A 27,637-nucleotide genomic window follows, 5' to 3' on the forward strand; every position below is an offset into this window, starting at 1 on the left:
ATTGATGCTGCCCAAGCACACATGGGATGATCTTTTTGGAAAAGAGATTCTCCACCGTCTCACTGCTCCATAGTAAGCCAGTCAAGCCACGGGTGAATGAGGCTCGAGCTCTCTTTTTTTCCCCTTTCTATTTTTTTTCTAGCTCCCAGCTAGAAAATACCTTCCCATTTAGGCAGTTGATCAGCCCGTTCCTTTTTTCTGCTGCGTATTTTATTTTTGTATATCTTTGTTTGATTTGGGGCGCAAAATTGCCAACTTGGTAATTCCTGACCATACACCCACTCCTTTTCAGAAACATGCAGCAGTATTTTTGGACCCGGACTTGATCCCGCGGTTCGCTGTCGATCTCTTTTTTACTACGAGGAATGAATATGTCACCGAGGTTGGCGTCAATGTCTGTCAGTCACCGTGATTAAGCATTCACATGCACATAACATGTAATCCGGTAGGACTAGTCATTGCATATTGCACATTGTGGTCCTGTTTTGAGCATGAGTCGTGGTGTTTAACGCTTCGGCATACATACAATATTTGTCACATGTGGTTACAGAATGGGCCATTAAAGAACCATAGTACATAGTGAGCCCTATGAGCAGGGATTCTCAGTGTCCGCAGAAACAGTGTTCATGACAGAAACGAACCATACCCACCATCCCAGTCAATAGTCATTGTCTCACCGACAGATTAGTCTCCGTTCACTGTTCAGTCACTGCCGGAGGACGGAAGAACGAAGTATTCTGCAAACTAAACCATGTGTTTGTTTCAGGTGGGAAAAAAAAGGACCCCGAAAATTCAAGAAGTGCAACCGTCAAGGGCGGTGGTAACCGTGGTTGTCGATCAGTTCTGGTGTAGTAACTACTGCAATTGTCCGAAACAAACCGGTTCAACTTTAAACCGCGAGGATAGTAAAAATTATTGGAATTTGATATCGAGAAACCAGGTAAGAAGACAGGGAAAATATTCAGTCATCGTACTGGTGGGGTCATTGAGTCTTTCTAGCCATGTAAACTTGACAATTGATTTCCAATAGATCGTCCAGATATAATCAAGATATATATATATCACAGTGATAGCAGAGTACAGCGCTGACAGACGTGAACATTCAAAACCAGACAAAAGAGCCCCTGGACCCTCAAAGACAAAAGTTGCAATCCATCAAATATCCAATAAAAGTCGCGAGAGTAGGTTAAACCTCGAAGATAAAAGTCACAGCCTGCTTGCTATTAGACAAGGATACAGGAGCATTGCCTCTAGTATATCATTCAGATGTTCACCCAAATTGAATGTTCGTTGAATGTCGCGAGGGAGAGCTAAACCTTTGCTGTCACCATAACATCCTGCAGATTAATCAATAAAGTCAGGAGTCCCCTCGAACATAAAAGTCGCAATCCGCTTGCTATCAGACAAGAATGCGAAAGTTTTGCCTCTAGTATCGTTCTTGGACCCATGCCAATCGCGTGTCCATTGAAAGTCGCGAGGGAGAGCCAAAACCCTGCTGCCACCATATTCAATCCACTTGCTTTCCTTGTCTAGAGTATAGTACGACGCCTGGTCCCAGCTATCGTCACCTGCAGAATAGGCCAGTGTATTCACCAGGCTTGGGTGTGCCTTAAACTCCCATTCAGTCTGTTTTGTGGTGATATTCCAAATTCTGATACTCCCATCTACCCATCCTGATGCAAGCCTGGTGTCTTGGGTCGAAAATGCCAGGGATATAGGGTAGTTATGAAATCCTGTATTGGTCGCGAGTTTGTGAGACTTTTTGTCAACTGTGTCCCGGATCTGCACAGACTTTCTGTATCCCACAGCAACCAGAGAGCTGTTATTTGATATGGCCACGCTGTAAGGCATACCGCTGCTAACGCTGTTCTCAAATGTGTCCTTGATATCCCATGTGTTGACGTCCCATATTGTTATAGCCGACTCTAATCCTCTGAGCATTGACAGCATAGTCCCATTCGGTGAAAAAGTAAAGATAGTACGAGGAATCTGAGCATCACTGAGTCTTAGTGTCCGTTCTAATGTCTTCGTAGTCAAATCCCACACTTCAGCAGTATTTTCTGAACTTTGCACTGCCAATTTTAAGCCATCAGGCGAAAAGGCAAAACTAAACCTCAAACCAGCTATGTATATTGCAAGCTCAATCTCAAAATCGGTATTAATCTTGCAATTTTTTAAATTCCATACCCGCAAATAACCGTCCTCGCTCACAGCCGCTAGCTTGGTACCATCCTTGGAAAATATTGGTTCGTTCATTTCTTTCTTTGTCGATATAACCTTTGCCAAATGCCCTGAGCTGATATCGAATACTTCAATACTGAAGTCATCCAGCCTCAAGATAGCTTTGTTGCCGTCCTGAGAGAGAGTCAAATACTCGACCTTTTTGAGTTGAGTCCCGAACTCTGGGTTTTGTTGTTTTTGTTGCACATTGATATTCCATATCCGGGCTGTACGGTCATATGAAGTGGATATCAGTTTTCTATCTTGAAGAATGAAACTGAGATATGCTATACAGTTTGAGTGCCCTTTCAAAATGATCTCTATCTCGCCAATGCCAATATTCCATATTTGAATGTCGTAGCTTGGCGAAACCGAGAGAGCCAGTTTAGAGCCGTCAGAGGAGATAGCCACGGCCATTGGAGTATCTGGTAGGTTGATAACACTCACACATTGCCGGGTAGTAATGTCCCATATTTCAATGTTTTTTTGGGCTTCTTGGATTGTCTGAAAAACAATCCTAGTGCTAGAAAGGCCCATTACTTCTTTCTCCTGGGACCACTCAAGAAAATGATCAATCCTCTGAGTTGCCAAATTGCATAAATAGGCTCCACTGTCTTTGAGAAAGACTGCCTGGTGACCATCGGGAGACTGTAAAAAGTAATATCCATTCAGGGCTCGTTCAATGTCTCCTGGGACAGATATGATAGTTCCTTTGTCTGTTCGAAAATCCATTTTTGTCGATGCGACTCCAGGATGTAAGGGAAACCGCATCATCTCAGCCTGACCAGTCGAAAGACTCCAAATCCGTGCCATACTACTCTTAACACCCTGTGGAACACATATCAATTTACTGCCATCGTCAGAGAATTTTAGTTTCATTTCTTCATGATCTGGGTTCTCGAGCTTCTGCTCGACCTGCCCAGTCGAGATATTCCATATGTAAAAGGAGTCCTTCATAACTCCAATAGCGGCCTTGCTGCTATCACAGGAAATTGTTAGACCTGAAAATGAACGCGGGCCAAACACCGAAATTTGCTCCATCGCTTCCCAATGCTGTTGCATAAAAGGAGACCTAGATATCCAGCGGGGTCTTTGGCTAGAATACTGTTGTCGCACTGGACTGGCTGTTGGGGAAAAAATAGTAGCCATGTAGTACACTTGAAGGGGGGCCATCTCGATAACTGGGCGATGATATAGAATAAATCGGCAGGCGTCATCAGCGAAATCCCGAAAACCTTTAATCTCAGAAACCTAGAGTTTTGGTTAACATGACGCTCATCAAACAATCTAGACATGCTTTACCTACTTGTGCGGCCGCATTTTGTATAATCCTAATGCTCGTGACTGCATCCACCATTCGTCCCAGCAAGCTTAGTGCTTCAAGCCAGTGAAGGAGATGGTCCTTGAGGAAGACAAAGATTTTTTCGGCGTCAGCTGGAGTAATATCGACACCGTCCAAAAGGGCAGCCCAATAGCGACAGGCATATTGGATAGCCGGCGGAATGTATTTCTTGACAACATCATGGCTAATCTCAGAAAAAAGCGTGCCCATGAGACGCAGTTCGCAGATATCTCTCCTCAGTGATTTTGAGAGAAGTCCTAGACAATGTTCAGCAATCTCTTTACGTTTTTCTGCCTCTTTGACGTGAAGGTCTTCGTCTTTGCATCTTGAGTCATCGAGAAGAAAGTCGCGAAAAGATTGGTGAAAAATCCGAACGGGCAACCCATCATCTTCCGGGATGGTTAACACAGAATGTAGATTTTTCAAGATAGAAGCCGTATGAGAGTGCGAAATTTGAAGAAGCTGCTCTATACCAGAAGATGATAGAGGCTCAACAGAAACGACAATGAATCCCACGATCAGCTGGAAACGTGGCGCGAGCACTTTCTTTTCATGACCTTTTCCGACGGCTTGGTTCAAGACGAAAAGATACATATTATCTAGATCGCCCGTGATTTCATCGCCGGTGTTGCGAGAATCTAGTAATACTGGCAGCATATCCTCTGGGCTTCTGGATTCCCACAGGTAGCGACATGCGGTGGCAGCAGCGATGAACAGGCGTCCACTCAATTGCTGCAGTTGCTGTATATAATGTTCTTCAGGCCAATCTTTTAATTCATTCTCTGCAGATATTTTTGCAAGTTCGTCCTTCAAGTAAATAGAGATATCGCGCTCTGTGTTCCCATCTGAAGTAGAATCAACAACCAACTCCTTGTAAGTAACATTTGCCATTTTTTGAAAGCTGTGTGTAATGTGTTCCTCGCGTCGGCTTGTCACGAGGACCCGAAGACGAATCCCTTGTAAATCCTTTGCCGTAGCAAGAAGTGTAACTATTTCAGGGACAAAACGGATCCCTTTGCATTCATCTAGGGCATCAATAACAATGACCAAAATAAGTGGTACTAGCGAATGACTGCCGAGAGCTGACAAAGGCTGCATTATCAGACAGTCCCACTGTTTTGATAGGGACTGATTTTGAATGCTGCTATATTCTGGAAGACTTTCGTCCAGGAATTGCCGAAAATCTGGGATCCTTGATGCTAGATCAAGGGCCAGGGTAGAGAAAAGCCCATCCGCTTCGGCCCTATCTTTATCATTTCTTGAAAAGAAAAAGCTTGCTCCAAGTCGATTCTTTTGATCAAAGTTGGCAGCGACCGTTCGTGCAATTGTCGATTTCCCTGTTCCTGCCATTCCACTGAGCCAGAATATAGATTGATCGTCATGGCTTTCTCCCCACGATCTGATAGATTCTAGAATTTCCTTTCGTGTTTCTTTATGGCATCGAGGAGGGATAAATCCATCCTTTTTATACTCGTCAAAAGCTGCATAATCTACCCTTGGGAGGGTCATGATGTGCTCAAATTGAGACAATTTCTGGAGACATAGTCAACATCAATTATCCAATAACCATCGTCCAACTAACATACCTTAACCTCGGTTACGACATCTTTTACCTCATCGCCTAGGATGGATAACTGACGGTTGACAACATGAGTAGCATTGTAGTCCAGTGTCTTTAAAGCACTATCAATGTCGTTTTCTGTCTGTTTGATATCTGTACACAAATCCTTCCATTCATCGGGCACAGCTATATCTTTGAGTAGACGATAGAATTGATTGTGCGAATAATGCTTTCCAAGAAATATCTGATACTTGAGAATCTGGGTATAAAGGTCGATGATTTTGTCTCTTAGCAGTCCACGAAGCTCACGGGTCCTTTCCACGGGCTTATCTTTCTTTCCTGGGTCTCCAGATAGCTCATACATCAATTCTATGACTCGAAATCGCACCAGGAGCTCAGAAATGTAATCCAGTCCATCCAGGGCGTCGTCCGATTGCGATAAAGCGGTAGATATTATTGGAAGCAAAGCAGAAACACCGCCCCAAGCAAGGCTGGCATTAGGCTCAACACTCACGGCAGCTGAAATGAGATCTTTGAATCCGGAAATCCTGTTGATTACTTTCAGAACCTGATCTCTAACAACAATCTGCTCCTGGCCAATCGTTATTTTTCGTCGTGCGTTAATGGTAGCCTCTAGCCTTTCTTTGACGGCATGCTGGAGCTTCTGTTGGCGATTTCCAGAAGACTGGCTGCCCAGCAGCAAGCATGCTTCGTATTGATGCATCATGCTTGGATCCATCTTATTATAGGCCATTTCCCACAGACGATTTGTTGCCGAGAGGTCTTCCGGCTTTTTTGCTCGCCCCGACAAGTCCTTCTGGTTGGGAGACTGGGTTGAGGACCCATCTCCATTGATCGAAGGGCCGTTATTTGTCTTGGATGCTTCATCTTTGATCTGGGTAGGAGCTGTCTCGACCTTCTTTTTCCTTCTGAAGTGCGAGAGCAGCGCCCTCCCGGCCATTTTCCTTTATCTTTGCAGCATTGTGATAGACGTGGGGAGGTGTCTTGACGCCATATTATATATATGCAGCGAAGAGGAAGGCATGCAGATGGTTGGCTTGAAGCTTGCGACATGTTGGGCGCTTAACTGCATGACGCTATTTATAGCCTGATCTATATTTATCCATCATCGAACCCTAGCCCTAACACAACAACACAGTATTTGCTACACTGCATAGTACGCCGATACCAAGCGTAATTTGCTATATCGAATCAGTTACCACGATATAGGCTCTCTTGTTCGAGGTTGACACTGTTCGCAGAGACAAGATTTATGTGGTGATTCTTTGGGTACTTGTAGTATGAACGGACCCACCTAACCCTCCGAGAAAAACTGCAGACCCCTCGTGAACTGATATCATCTATATCTATATCATACACAACTTTCACACTCTACTAATATTTCGTATCCCCTTACACGCTAAAAGTCACAGAAGACAAAAGGCAGCCAGAATGAAGACCCTCAACTTCATAACCGGCAACAAAAACAAACTCAGCGAAGTACGCGCTATCCTGGGTGATGCAGTCACTGTAGACAACAAGTCAGTCGAAGTCCCCGAAATCCAGGGGACAATAGAGGAGATTGCAAAGGAAAAGTGTCGGAGAGCTGCTGCCGAGGTGAGTTTACTTTAAAGGCGCTTTACAATTGGCATTTGATGATGGCTAGGCATATATATACATATATACAGCGGCAATAGTTACAAGAACCGACGTCTGGTCAATTGGGTTGATGTTTACTCATCTATTTCTTTTCAGGTTGGAGGCCCGGTATTAACAGAGGACACGGCGCTCGAGTTTCATGCCTACAAAGGCCTTCCAGGTCCATACATGTACGTAATACATCATGACATCGTTCCCAGGCCAAAAAAAAAGAGAGGAAAACGAAGAAAACTAAACTAGAAAACTATGCAACATATAGTAAATCATTCCTCGAAGCTCTCGGACACGAAGGCCTGAACAAAATGCTCGATTCTTTCGATGATCGCTCTGCAGAAGCCGTATGTACATTTGCGTTTTCGCATGGGCCTGGTGAGGAACCCATTCTGTTTCAAGGGAGGACTCTGGTATGTTTTCTTTTCCCTCTATCAATAAACCCCTTTGAAATTGCCTTCCTGTTTTACGATAGCGCTTCTGACTCGAGAGCGGGGTAAAAAAGGGAAAAATTGTAGCTGCTCGAGGACCAGCGAATTTTGGTACGTCAAATCGGGTTGCTGCTGAGACCGAGAATGACTGGCTGACTCTGATAGGTTGGGATCCCGTATTCGAATATGAGGGGAAAACATTTGCTGAGATGGATAAAGAGGGAAAGGTGAGTTTCTTTTTTTTTTGCCCATAAAAATCGTAATAATAACGTATCGCCTTTATAGAATAAAATCTCCCACCGCTTCAAAGCTCTCATGAAGCTGAAAGAGTGGTTGTTGAGTCAAGACGGCCTCAATTAAATCAGGCTCATCTCATCTTTTCTTAAGCATCAGAATCTGCAGAGTCATCTGTTGAATGAGCTTCCTTCCAAGACTCCACCCAGGCGGCGATTCTGGCGCAATTACTATCTATTTGTTCGCTGGTTTCGCTCATGAGCTCAATGATTATTTCTTGGTCGTATGCGTCTTGTGCTTCTTCAAGTAAACAGCCGAAGATTTCGGAGTCTACATTCCCTTGTATCTTTTCGTCGCCGTATCCCCTGCAATGATAAATTTGTATTAGCAAAGAAATAGACGATTCAGTAGAGAAAATATCGATACCTCTTAGATAATCGATCATGAAAGATTTCAGTAGAAGGACAGCGCAAAACAACAACAAGATCGATCCAAGACTCCGGAAAGCAATCGCATCCATGCCAGTCTATTATATATCCACCATTGGGTACATCGTTTTCCATAGCATCTAGTAACTGCAGAAAATGAAGTTTTAGCACAAAGTGAAAAGTTTTGCTGACTGGGAGATAGGCTTGGTGGATGGGATATACCTTTTCCTCGTCAACGATGTGCGACTGTAAATTCTTATCAAATTCAATAAAACAATCGTATTTCTTCGCAACGTCATTAATGGACATATGCTGTAAGCCTGTGTCCTGGGCCAATTGTTCACAATGGATTGTCTTGCCGACGCCTGGCGTGCCGGTTATGATAATGTTTGGCGATGTGCGCATGATGGATGGGCTAATCAGTCTGGAAAAGAAAAAAATCAAAGCTCGTATAATTGCTTCGTCGGATGCTGTATGGACCGAGGAATTCAAGGAATATGGATAAAGTATTGAATTGAATTGTCGCTAGAGAAAATCAGACGAAAATAATCCAGAGAGGTTCAAAAATTTAAGGTTATCCACGCTAATCCCAGAACGGCAAGGTGGGTTGCCTGACAATGTCACAATGGGTAACAGTCTTCAATCGACTTAATTTCATTATCCTATGTTATTCTATTTACTTTTTGACATCTACAGTCTTGATATCGACAGACTAAGAGTAAGATTATCAGACCAGCTTCAAAATCTCAAATTCCTTGTGCTTTTGCAAATAAGGCGCCCCTCGCCTCCAGACCTTCAGCACGCGAGATGGATCAGAGGGCTTCACGAATTTACCAACCAGTCGCTGGATGGCTGGCGACGTCCTAAACATCGGATCAAAGACAAGGAGATCAGCATCCCCAGCACTGTTGATTTCAAAGCCAACAATAGTCAGCGAATGGCCCTGGTGTTGCAGATATATGGGCGGAAGATCCGTTTCCAAAATCTTCTCGTTACTCTCTAGAAGCGAGGCCGGGCAGCCCGAGCGGAAATAACTCGCTACATCTTGTAAGAGCATGTCGTGGGCTCGATATCCATTTTCAGATGCAAAGGCACCTGCAGTGCATCTGCAGATTATTTGTTAGAGTTGTGGATTTCCACATGAAGAAAGGACCATACACTCACTTGATTCCAAGGCTTAGAAAGAGAGCTTGAGCCTGTTCATTGATGTGTTAGTAGTAGTAGTCAAAAACACCTCTAATGATTCTAGATAACGTCTATATGTGAGAAAGGTAGAGAGGAAAATACCTCAGGAGTACCAATATATTTCCTTGTACCCTTGATACCGCCAGTTTCGATTCGTCCGCTACTATTGATCCCCATATCCCACGCCTGCTCGATCATATTTTGAAGATCCAGGATTGAGGGAATGCGACCCGAAAAGTGCTCGTGTCCGGGTAGTTGAGCGTCTATAATGTGTGAGATGAGCATTTGTATATTTCTATAACCGCAAAACCCGCCTTCTCTCATAAACTTGAAGATATGACGCACTCGAGGGCTACAGAAGAAAGCCCTCTGAACACCAGTATCATGTCGACACAGCTCAATCAGCGTTGGAATGACTTGCGAGGTCTCATTCTCGGCAACATTGTCCTTAACAAGTAGGCCATTTGGACCAATCTTCGTTTGGGTATTTTCTATGGAACCTGTCTGGAGTAGTTTGCGCAGCCACGAAGGCATCTGCTTCTCATGGGCATAGGGGCCTAGTTCTGCACGCTTGAGCACGATTATCATTAGCATTAGCCAAACGAGGCGATTGGAAGTCAACGGGAGAGACACACGCCTAGTTTTCTAAGGCCCTTATTTTCCGATTTCGTGCCTTCTTTCCTATGTTTCCGGCGACGACCACCTGTAGTCTTTCCCTCCAGGACGATATCAGGGGAATGTGCGATTGGGTCCTCCTCATAGTGTAGATGCGGATCTTCATCGTGACTGTCGGTGAAACCACTTGGTTGAGCAGTGGCTCGAGTGTGGTCTAGAGATCCTCCTTCAAGGCCCCCGGATTCATCGAGGGCTACTGATTCTGCCACATGCAGGTCTAGATGCAGCTGCAACTCGGCTCTTGCCACTGACTCGCCGCAACCGTGGGGACAGGAAACGTAGAGACTAGTATCGTCTGGGGCGGCAGCTGTGGGCTCATCTTCTTCCTCTTCCGCAGCTGTCTGGACGGGGTCTTCGGGGTGACAGAACGCCACGTGCTGGCTTAGGAAATCGGGGTCATGGTCTTGAAACTCGCAGAAAGGACACGATAGAGCGTAGTCCCCAGTGGCATGCTTACTCATGTTTCTGTGCAAAGGAAAGCGGGAAAAGAAATAAATAACATCGGGGGTGGTTGCCTGTAGGAAGTGCCGTCATGTGACGATGCCGCGGGTAGATCTAGAAACTTCATCAATGATTGAGCTACCAGGTAGGATTTATCTATTATTATTATCCTGTGATTACGATCATTATGTACATTGGAATCTGCCCTACCATGTATGCTGTGGTACCAAAAAAAGATATGATTTTGCCCAGCTAATGCAGTTTACCAGGCAGTCTTCTGGAATCTGAAATGTCGATTTTGGGGCACACTCACGCAATGAACTAGGAGTCAAGACTCAGACTAATAAGCATTCGTTTGATTTACTATAGAAAGGGGTAACCCAGGCGGGGGGCAAATCAGATTGGCGCAATTGCAGAGGAGAGAAAAAAAAAAGACTGAGTCACAGCGGGGCCGTTTTCGCAATAAAATCAACCTGAGAGCGGCATCGGATCTCGCAGACCAGACAATTTCCATTCAACTCCAAACAGTCATACTTCAAAACAAAAACGTGAACATTGCCAAACAAGACAGAGTCAACAGAGAGAGAACAAAAAGACCATTTATTTTTATGCGGCACTCGGTCCGGCGCAGCGATGCCTCTTTCAGATCATACCCCGCCATCCTTGAACGGCGATGATAGCAGTGCGTCTTCCGATCCCGCGTGGGTGGTGCAGAAATTCGGCGGAACCAGCGTGGGCAAGTTCGCTCTGAAAATCGTGGATCATATTGTGCTGTATGATTATTTCTTCTGTTTTCCTTCTTGCTTTGTCGTCCTTTACTGACCCCGACCGACCAGACCAAGTGTGGCCGAACAAAAAGTAGCCGTCGTATGTTCCGCACGCAGCAGCTCTTCCAAGGCCGAAGGAACCACCAATCGGTCAGTGCGATATGACTCACAAATTCCTTTCCTTTCTTTCTCTTGGTGCATTGACTAATATTACTATGCCACGATTAGCCTCCTACGAGCGGCTCGAGACGCCCAGAATTCGAAATCCAAGACCTACGATATTCTAGTCGAGGCCGTGAGGCAAGAGCACGTGGAAGTGGCCGAACAGCAGATAAAATCGGTGGAGCTTAGAGATCAATTGATATCACAGATCAACGACGAATGCGCTCATGTCCTTAAAATCCTGGAAGCCGCCCAGACTCTCGGAGAAACAAGCGCACGATGCGTCGATAAAGTGATTAGCGCCGGAGAGAAGCTCAGCTGTCGCTTCATGGCCATTCTTCTTCAAGATCGTGGAGTAGCCTCGGAATATGTGGATCTGTCTGATATAATAGATTTTACTATAAGCAATGGAGGTCTCGACCAAGCGTTTTACGACCAACTCGCAAGCGCGTTGGGTGCAAGAATCCGAGCCTGTGAGTCACGAGTGCCTGTCATTACGGGGTATTTCGGACCGGTCCCGGGAGGTCTGCTCGACAAGATCGGCCGAGGATATACAGATCTCTGCGCCGCCCTGGTCGCCGTGGGCGTCAATGCCAGCGAGCTTCAAGTCTGGAAAGAGGTCGATGGCATATTTACGGCAGACCCTCGGAAAGTCCCGACAGCCCGTCTTTTGTCTACCATCACACCGGCAGAAGCGGCCGAATTGACATTCTATGGCTCCGAGGTCATCCACCCATTTACCATGGAGCAAGTCATCCGCGCGAGGATACCAATCCGTATTAAAAATGTCATGAACCCAAAGGGAAATGGCACTGTCATCTTCCCTGATTCAAAGGCAGATCTGGAGCGATTAGCGACTGGGCATGAGGAAAAGCTGTTTCGCTCAAGAAGCGCCAGTGTTTTGTCGGGCCAGGTCCAGGGGCCCAAGAGGCCGACGGCGGTCACTATCAAACACAAAATCTTGGTTATCAACGTGCACTCCAATAAACGATCTCTATCTCACGGGTTCTTCGCCGGTATATTTTCCGTCCTGGATCGATGGCGACTTTCTATCGACTTGATCTCTACCAGCGAAGTACATGTTTCCATGGCCCTTCACTCTGAGATGCCGCTTCTTAATGGCATTGGTCGGGACGAATACCAGATTATCGACGAAGATTTACGCGGCGCCATTGAAGATCTAAGGAGATATGGAACCGTGGATATCATCCCAGAGATGGCCATTCTGAGCCTGGTTGGCCGGCAGATGAAGAATATGATTGGGGTCGCTGGCAAGATGTTCTCCACCCTTGGGGAGAATAATGTCAATATTGAAATGATTTCGCAAGGTGAGCATTGCCTCTCTGAATCGAGCAACAAGTGAACAAACTACTAAATGATGGCTATATAGGCGCGAGCGAAATCAATATCTCGTGTGTGATTGACGAAAGAGATGCTGACCGTGCCATTAATATCCTGCATACGAGCCTTTTCACCTTTTTGGAATGAAAATTGCTCGCTTTTCTTTTGACAGTTTCGAAATATTCATGGCGCCGAAAAAGTTTTCATATTCACTCCAAACATTTAATGTACAGACCGCGCTGGGAGATAGAAAAAAGCCATTTATATACATCATCGCCAAGCGAGGCGAGTTAGATCTCTTTTGACTTGTTTCAAATGCGATTGCATTGGGGAGTTCGATGACGGCGTTTGATTTTGATTCTGGTTCTGGTTTCTATTTCATTATACTTTTGATTGATCAAACACAAGACTCTTTTCATATATACGTATGTACATAGAAGGAGACTTTTTTTTTTCGGTACCTGTATTCGTTTCTCTTCAATGATTATCACAATCCCTTGAAAGGAGGCCCTGCAAGGACGTTGATATTGATATCGATAAAGGGCGATGATGTAAGTAAGGCCTGAGGCTTCCACCGACTATGGCGCCAAGACCAACCAATCCGGACTAATTCTTGCATAAGTTGATGTATTATTATTTGATGTGTTATAATTTTGTGAATTTAGAAGTTATTCTGCGCAGCCAGAGCCAGCACTATTGGCTGGCTAACGCTGCAGGATCCAGACTAGCACTATCAACTAGTATCAAGTCAACTATCTTATCCAGCGATAATTCTCCACAGGGAGATCCCTCGGAAGCCTGCATGTGCAGATAGACAGATTCCTGACCCCTTCACGAAAGGCGCCTTCTTCTCCTTGTCGCAAGCCGTCCTTGCGTGCTCGCATCCTGCCCTTTCGCAGCGTTCCTGGCGCAGGCACACCGCGGCATGCCTGGGTTGGGCCTGTGCAAGGGACGCAGATCCAATTATTTGCTGGCGGCAACGCGCGCGCCGTGATTGGCCGCGAGCGCAATCAGCGCTAGGCCGCAAGCGGCTAAAGCGGACCCCCATTGCCAGCGCATCAAAACGCGTCGCCTTCACGCGTTCCCGACAACATCCACCGTCCAACGATGAGCAAGAACACCGCCAGTCCTTGTCCTCGCGCCGCCCCCCTTCCATCAATCATCGTGCATCTTCGCTTGCTTTGCCTGTCCTTTCCCGATGCGTGTCGTGGGCCTGGAACGCTCGTCAATGCCGGGACTCAACGCGACTGAATGATTCCCCTAGCTCAGCACGCCACACTGTGTGACGGTCCATCTTAGTAGTTTATCCATCAGGCTCAGCCCTCCTCTTCTTCGCCTTGGATATTAGTCGTTCCCGTCGGGCCTCGCCGCCTTTTTTTCTTCCTGGACGCCTTGACCCTCTCTGGCTTTGAAAGTCTGCCATCACTCCAACTTCGGCACCCGTTCATCAAACAATCCCCCCATACGCCGAAAATCCGTTTTGTGCAAGCGTTTGCGCTCATCTTCTGACCTTTTTGCACCTGCCACCCAACCCGCCTGTGGCTGCCTGTAAACATCAAGTCCATGGACATTCGGCATATCTCTTAGCGCCCATAGAAAGAGATAACGAACAAGAAGCGTTCTTGCAGCCGCTTGGCTTGTTTCTGCAATCGATGGCTTCAGCGCACGGCCAGCCTGGCTTGAATGCCATTCATCACCACCCACCATCCGCTGATCAAGAGAGAAGAAAGAGCAACACACCAAAACCGCCCGCTTCACTGCAACCTTCACCTCTACCTCCCCACCCGGAGGATATCAGCAGCACAAGCAATGCTCCGTATGTGCTCAACCCACCAAGTACTACAGGCCTTCGCAAGTCATCGCCGACAAAAGGATATCATCGTCCCAAGTCTTCCGACTCAGGCCACCAAGGCAGCAAACTCGGCTTCGTGTCGATAAGTGCGCCTTCTCCAGCAATGTTCCCCACCGATTCCCCTGTCAAAAGAAACTCGTCTCATTATCTTCATCGACGGGCTCCTTCATTACCACTGCAGGCTGCTTTCTCAACTTTTCCTAGCGCCCCATCTCCCTATCCGACTCAACACCAATTCTCTTCTAGCTTCCCCAATGACGGCTTTGCAGACTTTCCAGACCCGTCCTGTCAAGTGCGGCCACTTAAACGGTCTCTCATGGAAGCGGCTCTCTTGAAGGACCGTCAAACATCCAAAAAGCAGAAGCGTGAGGATTCAGTGGCATTTACGCTCCCAGAGCCTCATGAAATGCCACCTATTGTGGATGATGGCTCCAAGCCACCTTACAGCTATGCGACTTTGATTGGCATGGCAATACTACGCGCGCCCGATCGAAAACTGACACTCTCCAGTATTTACAAATGGATTTCTGATACCTTCGCTTTCTACCGTTCTGGGGATGCGGGCTGGCAAAACAGTATTCGCCATAATCTCAGCTTGAACAAAGCGTTCATCAAGCGCGAGCGTGGCAAGGATGACCCAGGAAAGGGAAATTACTGGGCAATCGAACCTGGTATGGAGGCACAATTCGTCAAGGACAGGTCTGCTCGACGAGCAACACTGTCTAGCATTCCACTACCCCCGATTATCCTTCAAAGGGATGCTCCTACATTTGCACCCCAATCCAGTACATCTATGTGGAGAGTCCCTCCACCTTCGTCCTCTTCTGTCCAGCCTACAGAAGTTGCCAAAACTCAGGAACCGTCGTCTGATGCTACCATTCTCGCTTCGGATCCGGCTCTCCAAGAGGACGGTCCCGAGGAAGAAGCTCCAAGCGCAACGGCTCACCCAAATATTCCTCGCTCTTCCCCTCCTCAGGTCATACGCTCATCTCCACCAGTTGCGCCTTCTCGCTTCTCACGACAAGGCACTCCACCAACTCCTACTCGCCCTATGGCATCTACAGCAGTTCCTCGGTCGCGGAACAATCCTTCTGCGGCTGCGAATGACAGTGGATATTATTCGTCTCTGGAATCCTCGGTTATGAGGACAAATAAGGCTGGCCATATCTTGACCTCTGACTTAGACATAGAACCTCCGCGCATGAAACGAGGTCGTGCGGAGGAGGAGATTGCCCGGATCAGAAGCTCATCTCATGATATTAGTCCTAGCCACTCAAAGACCCTGAAGAAGAGCTCGACTTCCGTGGCTGGCTCGTCTCCATTCCGTGGAGAATATGTCAGTCTACTACCTCCTCCATTGACGCCGATGATCAAATTCAAGAAACCGCCCAAGCCGCCTCCATCTTTGTCACCCAATACGAATCTTCGCAATCACCGACGCAAGATTCAGCAAATGGTGAACTCGCCGATCAAGCATCTTGGTCTTGGCGACGAAGATGTACCGTGGAGTCCGGCTTTCACAATCCATGACGAGACCTCGGCAACTCCAAATAATGAGAACATTCAGTTACATTTCGACATCTTTGCCGATTCGGTAGCAGATGTCGTCTACACACCTTACAAGTCTCCTGAGAAGCGCGCTATCAAGCGCGACACGGGCACTGGAAATGCCTTGACCGAGTCAGCATTGTCTGATATAACATCGACAAGTGTCAATAAACGAAGTGGTCGTTACCTGTTGTCTAATAATGGCAAGGGATCATCGGCATCATTATCATCCCACTTCCATGATTCTCCTTCGAAGATCCCGCCTCATCAATCAGCTCGAATCCTCGACGCATCAAATGATGATTTTTTCTCATTCAACATGTTTGAGGACGGCTCTGACGATGTTGATGGAGTGGATCTTCTCCAAGGATTCAAGAAGATTGGTGGTAATGCCAAAGATAATAACAACAGCACCATAGCCACCACCAAATCGACCGGGGTCAAACATCAACTCAATCGAAATTACACATCATTTTTCTAAGGGGGTTGATTTGAAGTGTCACACCCTGATAATTAGCACAAAACGTGATATCCAAATCTGAGCCTTGACTGTATTGATTATTCTATGCGTTGTTTTGAGGATGTTCAATTGCTTTTTATTCACTTTTCTCTGGTTGGTTCAGGTTTTATTTGACTTGGTGTTGTCTTTCTGCGTCTGCAACTGGTCTGTGTAATAATTCTTTTTCTTTTTCTGCCTTTTTGCGATCTACTTTTCTGGACATTGGCGTTTCTTTGCATGCGCAATCAAAATTGGTCTTTTGGATGGATCTGGGATGAATGGATAAATTGGGAATTTGCTCTCTTTTGGTTATGATTTGACGAACAGACAAGATGTTTCATGTACATGAGCTTTAGCCTTAGCGATTGATGGGTTTGTTTTTTTGGGGGGGCATGTATCTTTTTTCTCTCCTTTTCTTTGCAATGGGGGTTGCCGTCTTGCATGTTTGTCTTTTTCCTGTATGTAGCTACCTTGATTGAATGTGGGATTGCAATAATGGTTGGATGGAAGGATAAATGGATGAAATTGACATGGATAACTAGAGGTATGGACAAATACGTAGCTCGTTCTATGCGAAATGATCGAAGTATACTCACTTATCGTTGCAAGCTATGTAATTATATGGACTGTTTGGTATGTATGCATACAAGTAACCTTTCCTCCCCCTGTATTCATTCATAAGCTGAAAATGAAAAATGGAAAGTCCATGGGTATCACCGAGATTAATCACAAAATAATAGAGAGTCAGTCGCCAACGCCGGACGAAGAGAAATAAAAAGGCATGACGAATAAATAGATAAAAATCCGTGTATAAAACCCCTCAAGGTTCGTACAACCTTTAAAGTAATCGTACGGGTTCCTGGATCAATCACTGCTCGAGCATCCCCGGCATCCACAGCTCACGCATTGTATGGCCTGCTCTTCTTTGAGTTGTGCTTTTGGTACACGGCAGATGCAGGTGGAATTGAAGTTGGTTTCTTTCGTTTGAATACAGCGGAGACAACATAACTAGAGAAGAGAAAATCAGTCTAGACACATTTTTAAGGGAAAGAGGGAATAAAAGTATACCTTTTCGTATCCCTGCTTCTTCCACTTGGCTATCAAATTCGCATCTGCATATTTATTTTTCAATAACCAGTCATAAAGCTGTTTTGATATCGCCTCTTTCTCGTAGTATAATTCGTATATGTATCTGGACCCTATCAAAATCTGTCAGTCTCTTTACCTTCCCCCCCTACCATCGAAAGGCAAGCAAAAGCACTAGACTTACGTTGATGGCTTATTTGGAAGATTGGCCAGAGAACTTCATGCCGCTTCTTGCCCTCATGCGATGCGTTCTCGGCATCTTTCATTTTATTGCTGAATTCTAGCAGAGTATCCTCGATGTCGTCGAAGCCTGCTGGCGGAGGCTTTTGATTGCGGGTTGTCCGGATTGGAGGCATCTTGCTTTCCACTTCTAGTTTTGCGTGCTTTGAAAATTATTCGCACAGGATAAGCTCGGCAGAGAAGAGTATGTGGCAATGAACTCTTTGCTGTGCTGTATTTGTCTGAGTTGAGCCTTGACTAGTTGAGTCAAAAAGTGGCGGGCCTGGATAATAAATCAGGAAGGTTTGTGTTTCTGCCGTTAGAGACAGCACACCGCCTTTATCTGCTATCGAGCTTTGTAGCTCGGCAGGTCCAAAGCGATAAAAAAAAAACACCAACTATCATTTGATATACTTTTCTCCTTCCACAGACAAAGAGAAACTTTCATTAGGGATATCCCAGTTTGTTGGATAAGAAATAAGGAAAATGGACGGACAACCGCAAGTCGACATAAGCAGACTCTCTGCATCTGATCGCCAGGAACTGAGTCAATTTTTGCAAAACGAGACTCAAAAGTCGAACATCCAACAGAGTAAGTGATTCCTCTTCATTTTCTTATTTATGGATACATATCGATTCCATTGTCCAATTGGCATCCTTTCACTCAACCGTATTCACCCTTGTTCCTACGAAAAACCAAGTCGTTGTTAAATGACGTCAATTGCACTGTCTACAGATACATATCGTATACATACATCCTAAACATACTAACACTTATATAGCTGTCCATCACCTCTCCGAACTCTGCTTCAAGAAATGCGTTGCGGGAAAAATCTCATCTAACCGACTCGACCGAACCGAGGAATCGTGCGCGGAAAACTGCGTTGGCAGATGGATGGATGCCAATTTGGCTGTCCTGAAGCATCTTGAGACTCTCCGTGGTGCGAAATAAGCGTAACACAAGACGATAGGAGGGAAGGAGAAATAAAAGCGTTGCAAATGGATTTATTCGAGACGAGTCTGCCGTACCGCCATACAACTGTCTAGCTATGGATTCGGGTGTTATGAAATATATTTGAATGTCCTGTTCTGCTAGATGGACCGGAAAGTTGGTTGGAATATATTGCCAGAACGATATATTTCCATGTATTTTTATTACTACAAAGTCTCAGGAACTCTTTTAACTGTAATATTATCTCTCAAATCATCATCTTTTCAAGATAACTACTTATGACCATGGTCTTATCTTCCCAGTAGACATCATTTCATTTAGGACTTTGCCTATGTTTAATAATAATAAGAGAATTTTTGGTTTCTTTAAAAAGGGAACCACCTAATTTAACCCGTGCAACCGTGAGAGAGAAAAGAAAAGTAAAATTGAATTCTTTTTTTTCTTTAAACAATAGCTAGCTTGGTAGCCGCAATATCAAGAGCATCCACATCAGGAGTCAACCGAGCGTAGGCCTTCTTTGAGCCATCGGGTCTGTTTACTTCACTTAGTATGCGTTCCTTCGTACACATGTATGGGAATATGCCCTACCTGATAAGAGTGTTGATCTTGACAGTGTCAACGTCGTACAGCGTCTTAAGAGCAGCCTTGATCTGGCGCTTGTTGGCCTTGACATCGACAATGAAGACAAGGGTGTTGTTCTCTTCGATCTTCTTCATGGCGCTCTCGGTGTTGAGAGGGTGGATGATGACCTTGTGGTGGTCGAGGCGAGTCTCATGGGGAACCGACTTGCGGGGGTATTTGGGAGATCGGGAGAGTTGGAGGGTCTTGGGGAGGTGGAATGTGGTCGAGGTACGGATCTTGCGCACTTTCTGGGCCTGTTCTCTGTTTTTAGCATTTGCCCAATAGCTATTTCCATCGGACGTATGTCTCATACCCCTGTTCCCTTGAGGACGGCTTTGGCGGCAGCGCCAGCCTTGTTGCTAGGCTTGACCTTGGCTCCTGCAGAAGCACATTGAGTTAGCCCATAGTTCTTCTCTCAACCCATTTAACTGCGCAAAATCGTCATCATTAAAGAATCGCGTCCCATCAGATCTCCTCAGAATTATCAAGCACGACGCAAAAGATGGTACTATCATATTGATTATCGGTGATTGCGCAGCGAAGATTGGCGGTTGACGAGGTTCTCAGTTTTGCCGGTTTTTCATTTCGACTTTTTATCGTCATCATGTCTTGACAATGCTCGAGTCGATCGATGGGAAAACGAAACGAACAACAAAAAAAAAGGCACAAAACCACAAGACTCATATCAGAATATGGCGAAATTACCTTTCTTTTCCCCGGCCATGGTTGTCGTAATTGGGCGTCTGCTCGTGAATTAACTTGTCGAAATCTCAAGATCAGATCCCAAGCCGAGAGTTATTTTTCTAAGCGAGGAAGATTTGTGTGTGGATGTCACGGGATGCCAAGACTGCCGCTGCTGTGCCCAATAGAAAGCCTTAATGCCGAGTGGGCCTTCCGCTAGTCTGAAAATGGATTAGACTGTTATGCTTCTTCCTTTCAGTCTTCAATTTTTCGTGCAAAGCAGAACTTGTAGACGTCGATGATACTATCCTCCTAATAATGTAGACAATAATCATCATGGCAACTAAGAAGCGCCACTCGAAACGCCCGGCATTACTTTCGCATACTCGACCCCGTATACCGATCAAGCAGAATGCATCAGTATCATCACCATCGCTATCTTCCAAAGCCACGCGAAACCTGATCAGATCTCACCATCAGCTGCTAAAAGCCCGCCAAAGGGCTCTTTCCACCGGAGATACGTCTCTGTTAGAGAAAATAGACGCTCAGATTGCAGCCAACGGCGGTCTGGAAAGCTACCAACTTGCCAGCAAGACGGGGCAATCGCGAGAGCGTGGCGGCGATTCTAGCACTGTCTTTCTTGAATGGATTCGGCCACTTTTAAAAAGACTCAAGCAGCAGCAGGGTCCGCATAGGATGAGATTGCTAGAAGTTGGCGCGCTCAGCACGAAGAATGCCTGTTCACAGCACGAATGTATTGATGTTACGAGAATCGATCTCAATTCTCAAGAACCAGGTATATTGCAGCAAGATTTCATGGAGCGGCCTCTTCCTTCTGGAGACAGTGATCGATTCCATGCTATTAGCCTGTCGCTGGTCCTCAACTATGTGCCTTCTGCTGAGCAGAGAGGAGAAATGCTCAAACGATGTTCGTTATTCCTTACCTCCTCGTTGCTTCCTGTTGCTACGTCGGAGACGGAGGCTGGGTTTGCTCCATACCTCTTCCTAGTGCTGCCTGCTGCATGTGTTTTGAATTCACGGTATTTCAATTCAGAGCGGCTCCACGATATTGCTTCAAGCCTGGGATACATAAAACTGGAGGAAAAAGTTACAAACAAACTCATATATCAACTCTGGGAATTTCGCCCACCCCCTCCTCTCGACAGGAACAGAAATAGAGAAGTTATCTTCCGCAAGGAGGAACTGAACCCCGGGAAGATAAGAAACAACTTCACTATTACTCTCAATGCAAATCATGCGTTAAGCTGAGTGAACGCTGCAAAAAATGCCACACACACACGCACATATATATATCTATCAATTCCAACAACCCCAATCCGACACTAATTACTCCGGGAATGGCAAGAAGGCCCATGTTGTTCCAACAACAGCCATAACCGTTGAGACGATAACCAGCAACCAGTCAAAGATTCTCTCGCCAATCGGAATATCGGTACCAAAGATCTTCAGGTAGAAAGCAAGTGGCAAGATGATGCAGATTGTGAAGCACAAAAGAGAGCCCATGAGGGCCATGATGCGGTCAAAGGATGGGAAGACGATTGCAATGAAAACGATCAAAACGATCATGAAGACACGTATAAGGACTTTGGCAACGGTGCTAGAGAATGCTTTACCATGTTGCGAGGCATCATGACGATTCGACGAGTCCAGGCCGCAAATAACTTCAGCCGTTGCGATAAGTGGTCGAGCACTGGGAGACTAGTGTCAGTTTTTTTCTGACAGATAATTTTCCGAGCAGTATATCCACCTACTTTAGAGGAACTTTGGTGATTGGAATGATTGCAGTGAATAATATCATGCAGATGGAAAGTGCACGAGGATAGCCAGAGGTCTCCAAGACATTTACTATAATCTCGTCACGAACACCGTCTCCAAACATCAACCAACCAATTACGGCCATTGAGCAATCGAGGGAGTACTATGCATGAGATATCAGTAACAGAAGTAGAGGGAATTGAATTGAGACGTTAAATAATGAATTACCGTGAAAATATACGTAATAAGTAGACTCCTGTCATACTTGTAAGGATGTCTCATATCGCGGTAGATATTTGGGAAGACACCATGTCCACCCCAGGGAGCTATGGCACAGTTAGCAATTACAAATCGATATCTCCTGTGGCTAGTTTGTTCGTACACATGATAAGTCCAAAGCTCAGTGGTAGAGTTGCCCAATTGTCCGGGAAAAGCGATGTTTTGGCGGGCTGGAGAAGGGATCCAGGTGCGTCTGGCTTGATGAGACCATCTATCAAGACAATTGTCACGACTTTTCGAAAGTTAGCAACTTACTCTCTCTTTCTTTGTCCATTTGTTCTTGAAGAGAAAAACATACTTGCGGTGCATGAGAGTATGCCGAGAATACTAGTGACACTCAGGAAACGCAAAGGCACAAAACTTAGCGGCAGTAGAATAATGCCGCAGATGATTTTCCACTGAAGAAAGCTGAGACCAGGTACAAGAGAACCGAGACTGTCTCCGAACAATACTACCAGAGCGACACAAGCACCTAGCAGTTCCAAGCAGAACAACAGACTGGTCACGACACGAGCGCGATGGCCGAAGCTAACGTAGGCAAGATCTCCGTAAGTCACGAGGTGATGGTCGACTTCCATACATCTGGCCAAAACCCTTGCAGTATATGCTGTGACCACAGCTGAGAAACCCAGGAATAAAAGCCCAATCAGCCAGCCAGCGTACTTCATGCCAAGAGGCAGACTCAACAACCCGACTCCAATCAGCACATTAACCGAATTGAAGATGGTTTGTGGCACAGTACTCTGGCCTACAATGATACTTTCCTTGGTCCCGTCCTCATGTTGTATCTGCTTGACAAGTAACGGTTCTCTGCCGGGCTCTGGCTCTCCTTCTCCCCCACCTCCATCACCAATGAGACGATGTTCATGGTGAAGCTCGAGGGCGCGCTGTCGAGTTGTCTCACTTGCGTGGGAAGCAATTGTTCCATAGGAAGTCCCAAAACTCCTACCGAGGGAAGAAGTGTCGTATGCTCTAAGAAGAGCAGATGTCGTCGGCGATTCTCTGCTTAGCAGCGGCCTCAGATCTTGGGAAGAGCTGTTGGATTCGTCGTGCACGCTAACCGAAGGAAATCTTGAGCGTCCGGAGGCATAGCTGGTGGAAAGACGTGGGTGAACGGTGGTGGGCTTCTGGTCCAATCCGTCCGGGCCATCGTCAGTTTCGCCGGGCTCTTCATACTCGAACACGAAGGACGACCGACGCGGGAGAATCTCCGGGAAAGCTGCTGCGCGCTGCCACGACCGTGCGAAATTATCCAAGCTGTTTACACCTCCAGCTTGTCGAAGCCGTATTGACATTTGCTGAGTACTAGAATTTGAGTGCAACTGTGAGTATTTTTGCAAAAGCGAAGAACTCGGAAGAAAATTGGAGTGGTCAGTCACCTGTGAAGAGCTTCATCGTCGTTCCCCGGAGCTTCTTCGCCTTCCAAGTAGTTTGCCGACGTCGCCGGAGAGAAGCGCCCTGATAGCCAGGAATTCAGGTACGAACCTGTCGAGCCCTGGCTGAACGAGCGACTCGGTCTCCCATCTGCAGACGCCATGGGTCGGTCTGTTCGCTTGCCGAGCTGCGATGTGGAAAGAAGGAAGGAAGAAGGAGGTTCAAGGAAAGTTACTTGCCCAACGTCATTCTGCAGAGGAATGTTCAGGCATGATAACGACGGCCACTTGACCTAGTATTAATTTTTAATATGACAAGGCCCTTATCTAGCTATACAGGTTGCATCGTCTGGTGCTCTGATAAGCAGCACTCCACTCCCTTCGCTGAGCATTCGGCTGGGACACGACAGGAACAGATCTGGACTATGAGCAGGAGTATATGCGCATACGATATTGTATGCCGGAGTACACGACAGATGTTATATTGTTGTTATATAACTAGTAACTAACTATATACATGCAATCCAATCAATCATCCATCGTGGTTTTGTCGGTGGCTGTGCTGAGCGGAGAAACATTTTCGCTGCTGGAAAGAAAACCCCCCACAGTGCCTCAGTGCCTGGGTGCCTGGGTGCCTGAGAAAAATCTACCCCGCCCCAGGCAGATTTTCTCGTCAGCCACCGTCCCCGTCCGAGGTCGACCACACCGAAAAGAAAACCCACAACACGGCCCCTCTACTGCACTGGCGAGACGTCTCTTCTTCTCAAGCAGGGCCTTTCCACACCGGTCGCGCATCGTTGCCCATCATGAGCGCACCTCAAGCGAACGAGACGGAAAAGAACATCGAAATATGGAAGGTTAAGAAGCTTATCAAGCGGCTTGAATTAGCCAGAGGAAATGGAACCTCCATGATTTCGCTGATCATTCGTAAGTGTCCCACAACGCAGCTCGACGAGGTTGAGAAACAAAATGGCAGGGCATTGGTTCTAACCGAAATTTGCAGCTCCCAAGGATCAGGTTTCGCGTGCCGCCAAGATGTTGGCTGAAGAATACGTGAGAAGAAACCTCTTCCCCCATTACGACGCAATAGTATAGTGATTTCTAACCTTGATACGCAAATAGGGCACGGCATCTAACATTAAATCCCGAGTCAATCGTCTGTCCGTGTTGTCCGCTATTACATCTACGCAGCAACGTCTAAAGCTCTATACCAAAGTTCCCCCCAATGGCCTCGTTGTCTACTGTGGTGAAATTATCACGTCAGAAGGAAAAGAACGAAAGATCAACATCGACTTCGAGCCGTTCAAGCCAATCAATACTTCCCTTTACCTTTGCGACAACAAGTTTCACACCGAAGCCCTGAGCGAGTTGCTCGAGTCGGACCAGAAGTTTGGTTTCATTGTCATGGATGGTAACGGAGCTCTTTTCGGAACTCTAAGTGGAAATACTCGAGACGTCATTCAAAAGTTCTCCGTTGATCTCCCCAAGAAACACGGTCGTGGTGGTCAATCCGCCCTCCGTTTCTCCCGTCTCAGAGACGAAAAGCGTCACAACTATGTCCGTAAAGTTGCTGAATTGGCCGTGCAGAATTTCATCACCAACGATAAGGTCAATGTAGCCGGTCTTATTCTTGCTGGTTCCGCCGACTTCAAAAATGATCTGAACCAGTCTGATATGTTTGACCAACGACTCCAGACGAAGGTCATCAAGGTCGTCGATGTATCTTATGGTGGCGAGAACGGTTTCAACCAGGCCATTGAGTTGGCCGCGGAGACTTTGGGCAATGTCAAATTCATTCAGGAGAAGAAGCTGATCGGCAAATACTTTGAAGAAATCAGCCAAGACAGCGGCAAAGTCTGCTATGGTATCGAAGATACCCTCAAGGCCATGGAACTGGGTGCTGCAGAGACATTGATCGTTTATGAGAACTTGGACGTGACGCGCTGGGTCCTGAAGTCATCTACCGGAGAGGAGATCATTCTGCACACGACCAAGGCCCAGGAAGCAAACCGAGAGATGTTCATGGACAAGGAATCAGGCCAGGAAATGGAAATTGTCGACCAGGGCTCATTTCTGGAATGGCTTGCCGAGAAATATAAGGATTTCGGAGCCACTTTGGAATTTGTTTCTGACCGCTCCAGCGAGGGTAACCAGTTCGTCAAAGGCTTTGGTGGTATCGGCGCAATTCTCCGGTACAAAGTCAACTTTGAACAACTTGCCGATTTTGATGAAGATGATGACGAGTTTTACGACGGTATGCCTCATTTTGCTTATTTATCTCCAGTCAAATGTCGATACTAATTCTTCTGTTCAGATTGACGGTTTTGCGACCTCGCAGGGAGCGAGGATGAGCGCCCAGAAATTTCCACCGCGGATGTTCTGACGGCTCGCCGCATGAAAAGCAAAGCCGTTGCAAAACAGATTTTCGAGGCCGTTCTTGTGAAAGTCGGTTGTCTTGAAACTGAGATCTCCGCCAACATGGTCCGAGGTAGGTCTCTTCCTCCGCATGTGGTTTTTCTATCAGAGAACTGACAGCTAGTCTAAAGGCCCATCCAAGCTCCACATAGTGGATACGTTCACCAGTACGGTGTCTGTGACTCGAAACTTTTGAGAGGGAACTTTTTTTGGTGCCTTTAGAAGAGGAGACTCTTTTAATGGTATATGAGAAAGATAGTGTTGAAGTGCAAGGACTATATTCACGATTATAAAAGATTGAAAACGTTTTAAATAGACTGTCTGTCCCCATACCCGAAATGCAGTTAATATACCCCTACAGGGTTATAGTCTCTACTACTTCTGCTAGGCAAGTAGCAATTGTAGATGAGTTTGAGTGGAGGATACTGTCACTCTCTTTTATCGTTCACTCTTAGAACGATGACTGTAAGCAAATCTACATAACTACATAACATGCATGCACCTTTTATCATAAAACCCCGGAGGTTTTAGACTTATCATTACTCATTTCACGGCAATAGACCGTCCAGCCACACCCTTCAAGTTACCAAATCCCGCCCATCAACCCAAGTTCCCAGATCCCTGCACGAAAGACATATGGTCCCCAACTCCTTTAAAATATCTGATGTGAACTTTTCATCCTCCGCAGTCGGAGTAGGTGCATGCTCGCATTCAACGAAGAAAATATACTGCCATGGCCGTACCAAACTAGGCCGCGAATTGATACTGGTCAAGTTCAAGCTATGCTTTTTGAAAACCGATAGTGCATCGGCTAGTGCACCGGGGGCTGAATGCTCGATCATGAAAGATATTAATGTTTTCTTCTTCGCCGTTCTAGTCGTCTTCGTAGTAGTCTTGAGGAGAGAAGTAACACCGGAAGAGCGTTCAGACGCTTCGTTCCGTAGAATAAGAAACCTCGTCGTATTATCCGCTCTATCTTCAATGTGACGCTGCAGCACAAATGCTCCGTGGTACTCGGCAGCGAGGCTACTGGCAATGGCGGCTTCGTGGTGGTTGTGGTCGTCGTTCTTCGAGACAATCTCGGCCGCTTTCGAAGTCGAAGAGACGTCTTGCCTTTCGATGCCTTTGAAATATCGACCAAGAAACCTCTCACATTGGCCCCACGCTTGAGGATGTGTGTATAATTTTGTTATCGACTGGAAGACATCTTCGCTACCATGGTCAGATGTTGCTGTCGTCGATGGTCGGCGAACAATAAGACAATGCTCGACGGTGAGGAAATATTCTCCGCATACTGTGATGTTTTTATTCAGTCCTTGTCGATCTGCTAAAAGATCCAATGTTTGAACAACCGAGCCATTGGTCGAGTTTTCAAAGGGAATGACGGCGAAGTCTGCGTTGTTGTCTTGGATTGCGGAGAATGCATCGGCGAACGATATGGATGGGAAGAGGGTAATGTCAGTGGATTCACTGCCGAAACTGCTCAAGGCCGCCTGTTCTTATTTTTGTCAGGAGGTTAGCAAAAGAACAGACTCGTCTCCGTGTGCTGTTTGCAGTTCTACAGACCTGGTGCGAGAATGACGCCGCGGGGCCGAGGAACGTGACTCGCAAGGGATCCTTCATTATGCGCTATGAGTGAAGGGGCTCGCCACAAGCCGAGAGGCGAATTGGTTTATATGTGGTCAGGAGAAAATAAGGAGAAAAAGAGAGGAAAGGCTGGATATAAAAGAGAATGTCTTGTTAGGTACTCCGTACCTGAAAGTCCGATGTTTTCTATAGAGTGTGGGGCCGCCGGCTCTTTCAACTTGCGGCCTTAAGAAAATGCATGACGGAGAAACAATCCTCTCATCACCAGCGCGAAACGCTATACCAACCAACACATATAATAATATCACAACC

General features: G+C 46.3%; 11 protein-coding genes across 11 annotated transcripts; 5 read left to right on the plus strand and 6 right to left on the minus strand.

The window, feature by feature from the left end:
* Positions 1–1,344: 1,344 nt before the first annotated feature.
* Positions 1,345–6,084, minus strand: UA08_02648 (hypothetical protein; the record flags this gene model as incomplete). Its single annotated transcript, XM_020264713.1, has 3 exons — positions 1,345–3,471; positions 3,527–5,095; positions 5,149–6,084. 3 exons carry the CDS (start codon positions 6,082–6,084, stop codon positions 1,345–1,347), a joined length of 4,632 nt encoding a protein of 1,543 aa, XP_020122061.1.
* A 491-nt stretch (positions 6,085–6,575) lies between these two features.
* UA08_02649 (Inosine triphosphate pyrophosphatase) lies at positions 6,576–7,564 on the plus strand (the record flags this gene model as incomplete). The annotated part of the gene is made up of 6 exons (XM_020264714.1): positions 6,576–6,740; positions 6,879–6,952; positions 7,042–7,186; positions 7,279–7,315; positions 7,370–7,431; positions 7,490–7,564. 6 exons carry the CDS (start codon positions 6,576–6,578, stop codon positions 7,562–7,564), a joined length of 558 nt encoding a protein of 185 aa, XP_020122056.1.
* A 1,029-nt stretch (positions 7,565–8,593) lies between these two features.
* On the minus strand, positions 8,594–10,187 carry UA08_02650 (hypothetical protein; the record flags this gene model as incomplete). Its single annotated transcript, XM_020264716.1, has 4 exons — positions 8,594–8,972; positions 9,031–9,062; positions 9,154–9,621; positions 9,687–10,187. 4 exons carry the CDS (start codon positions 10,185–10,187, stop codon positions 8,594–8,596), a joined length of 1,380 nt encoding a protein of 459 aa, XP_020122057.1.
* Positions 10,188–10,800: 613 nt separating this feature from the next.
* Positions 10,801–12,584, plus strand: UA08_02651 (putative aspartokinase; the record flags this gene model as incomplete). Its single annotated transcript, XM_020264717.1, has 4 exons — positions 10,801–10,940; positions 11,004–11,084; positions 11,163–12,424; positions 12,487–12,584. 4 exons carry the CDS (start codon positions 10,801–10,803, stop codon positions 12,582–12,584), a joined length of 1,581 nt encoding a protein of 526 aa, XP_020122533.1.
* Positions 12,585–14,089: 1,505 nt separating this feature from the next.
* On the plus strand, positions 14,090–16,318 carry UA08_02652 (hypothetical protein; the record flags this gene model as incomplete). The annotated part of the gene is made up of 1 exon (XM_020264718.1): positions 14,090–16,318. One exon carries the CDS (start codon positions 14,090–14,092, stop codon positions 16,316–16,318), a length of 2,229 nt encoding a protein of 742 aa, XP_020122532.1.
* Positions 16,319–17,538: 1,220 nt separating this feature from the next.
* UA08_02653 (Protein BUD31-like protein) lies at positions 17,539–17,778 on the minus strand (the record flags this gene model as incomplete). The annotated part of the gene is made up of 2 exons (XM_020264719.1): positions 17,539–17,570; positions 17,607–17,778. 2 exons carry the CDS (start codon positions 17,776–17,778, stop codon positions 17,539–17,541), a joined length of 204 nt encoding a protein of 67 aa, XP_020122531.1.
* A 349-nt stretch (positions 17,779–18,127) lies between these two features.
* On the plus strand, positions 18,128–18,593 carry UA08_02654 (hypothetical protein; the record flags this gene model as incomplete). Its single annotated transcript, XM_020264720.1, has 2 exons — positions 18,128–18,233; positions 18,424–18,593. The coding sequence occupies 2 exons, from the start codon at positions 18,128–18,130 to the stop codon at positions 18,591–18,593; spliced, it is 276 nt and encodes a 91-aa protein (XP_020122530.1).
* A 443-nt stretch (positions 18,594–19,036) lies between these two features.
* UA08_02655 (60S ribosomal protein L25) lies at positions 19,037–19,938 on the minus strand (the record flags this gene model as incomplete). Its single annotated transcript, XM_020264721.1, has 4 exons — positions 19,037–19,124; positions 19,182–19,468; positions 19,528–19,592; positions 19,920–19,938. The coding sequence occupies 4 exons, from the start codon at positions 19,936–19,938 to the stop codon at positions 19,037–19,039; spliced, it is 459 nt and encodes a 152-aa protein (XP_020122537.1).
* Positions 19,939–21,242: 1,304 nt separating this feature from the next.
* Positions 21,243–23,487, minus strand: UA08_02656 (hypothetical protein; the record flags this gene model as incomplete). Its single annotated transcript, XM_020264722.1, has 6 exons — positions 21,243–21,606; positions 21,668–21,834; positions 21,900–21,997; positions 22,054–22,182; positions 22,249–23,255; positions 23,330–23,487. The coding sequence occupies 6 exons, from the start codon at positions 23,485–23,487 to the stop codon at positions 21,243–21,245; spliced, it is 1,923 nt and encodes a 640-aa protein (XP_020122536.1).
* A 642-nt stretch (positions 23,488–24,129) lies between these two features.
* On the plus strand, positions 24,130–25,934 carry UA08_02657 (Eukaryotic peptide chain release factor subunit 1; the record flags this gene model as incomplete). Its single annotated transcript, XM_020264723.1, has 5 exons — positions 24,130–24,250; positions 24,327–24,376; positions 24,446–25,577; positions 25,662–25,811; positions 25,870–25,934. The coding sequence occupies 5 exons, from the start codon at positions 24,130–24,132 to the stop codon at positions 25,932–25,934; spliced, it is 1,518 nt and encodes a 505-aa protein (XP_020122535.1).
* Positions 25,935–26,316: 382 nt separating this feature from the next.
* Positions 26,317–27,361, minus strand: UA08_02658 (hypothetical protein; the record flags this gene model as incomplete). Its single annotated transcript, XM_020264724.1, has 2 exons — positions 26,317–27,231; positions 27,305–27,361. 2 exons carry the CDS (start codon positions 27,359–27,361, stop codon positions 26,317–26,319), a joined length of 972 nt encoding a protein of 323 aa, XP_020122534.1.
* Positions 27,362–27,637: the final 276 nt, after the last annotated feature.

Source organism: Talaromyces atroroseus (assembly GCF_001907595.1).
Source record: "Talaromyces atroroseus strain IBT 11181 chromosome Unknown scaffold_2, whole genome shotgun sequence".
NCBI classification, from domain to species: domain Eukaryota; kingdom Fungi; phylum Ascomycota; class Eurotiomycetes; order Eurotiales; family Trichocomaceae; genus Talaromyces; species Talaromyces atroroseus.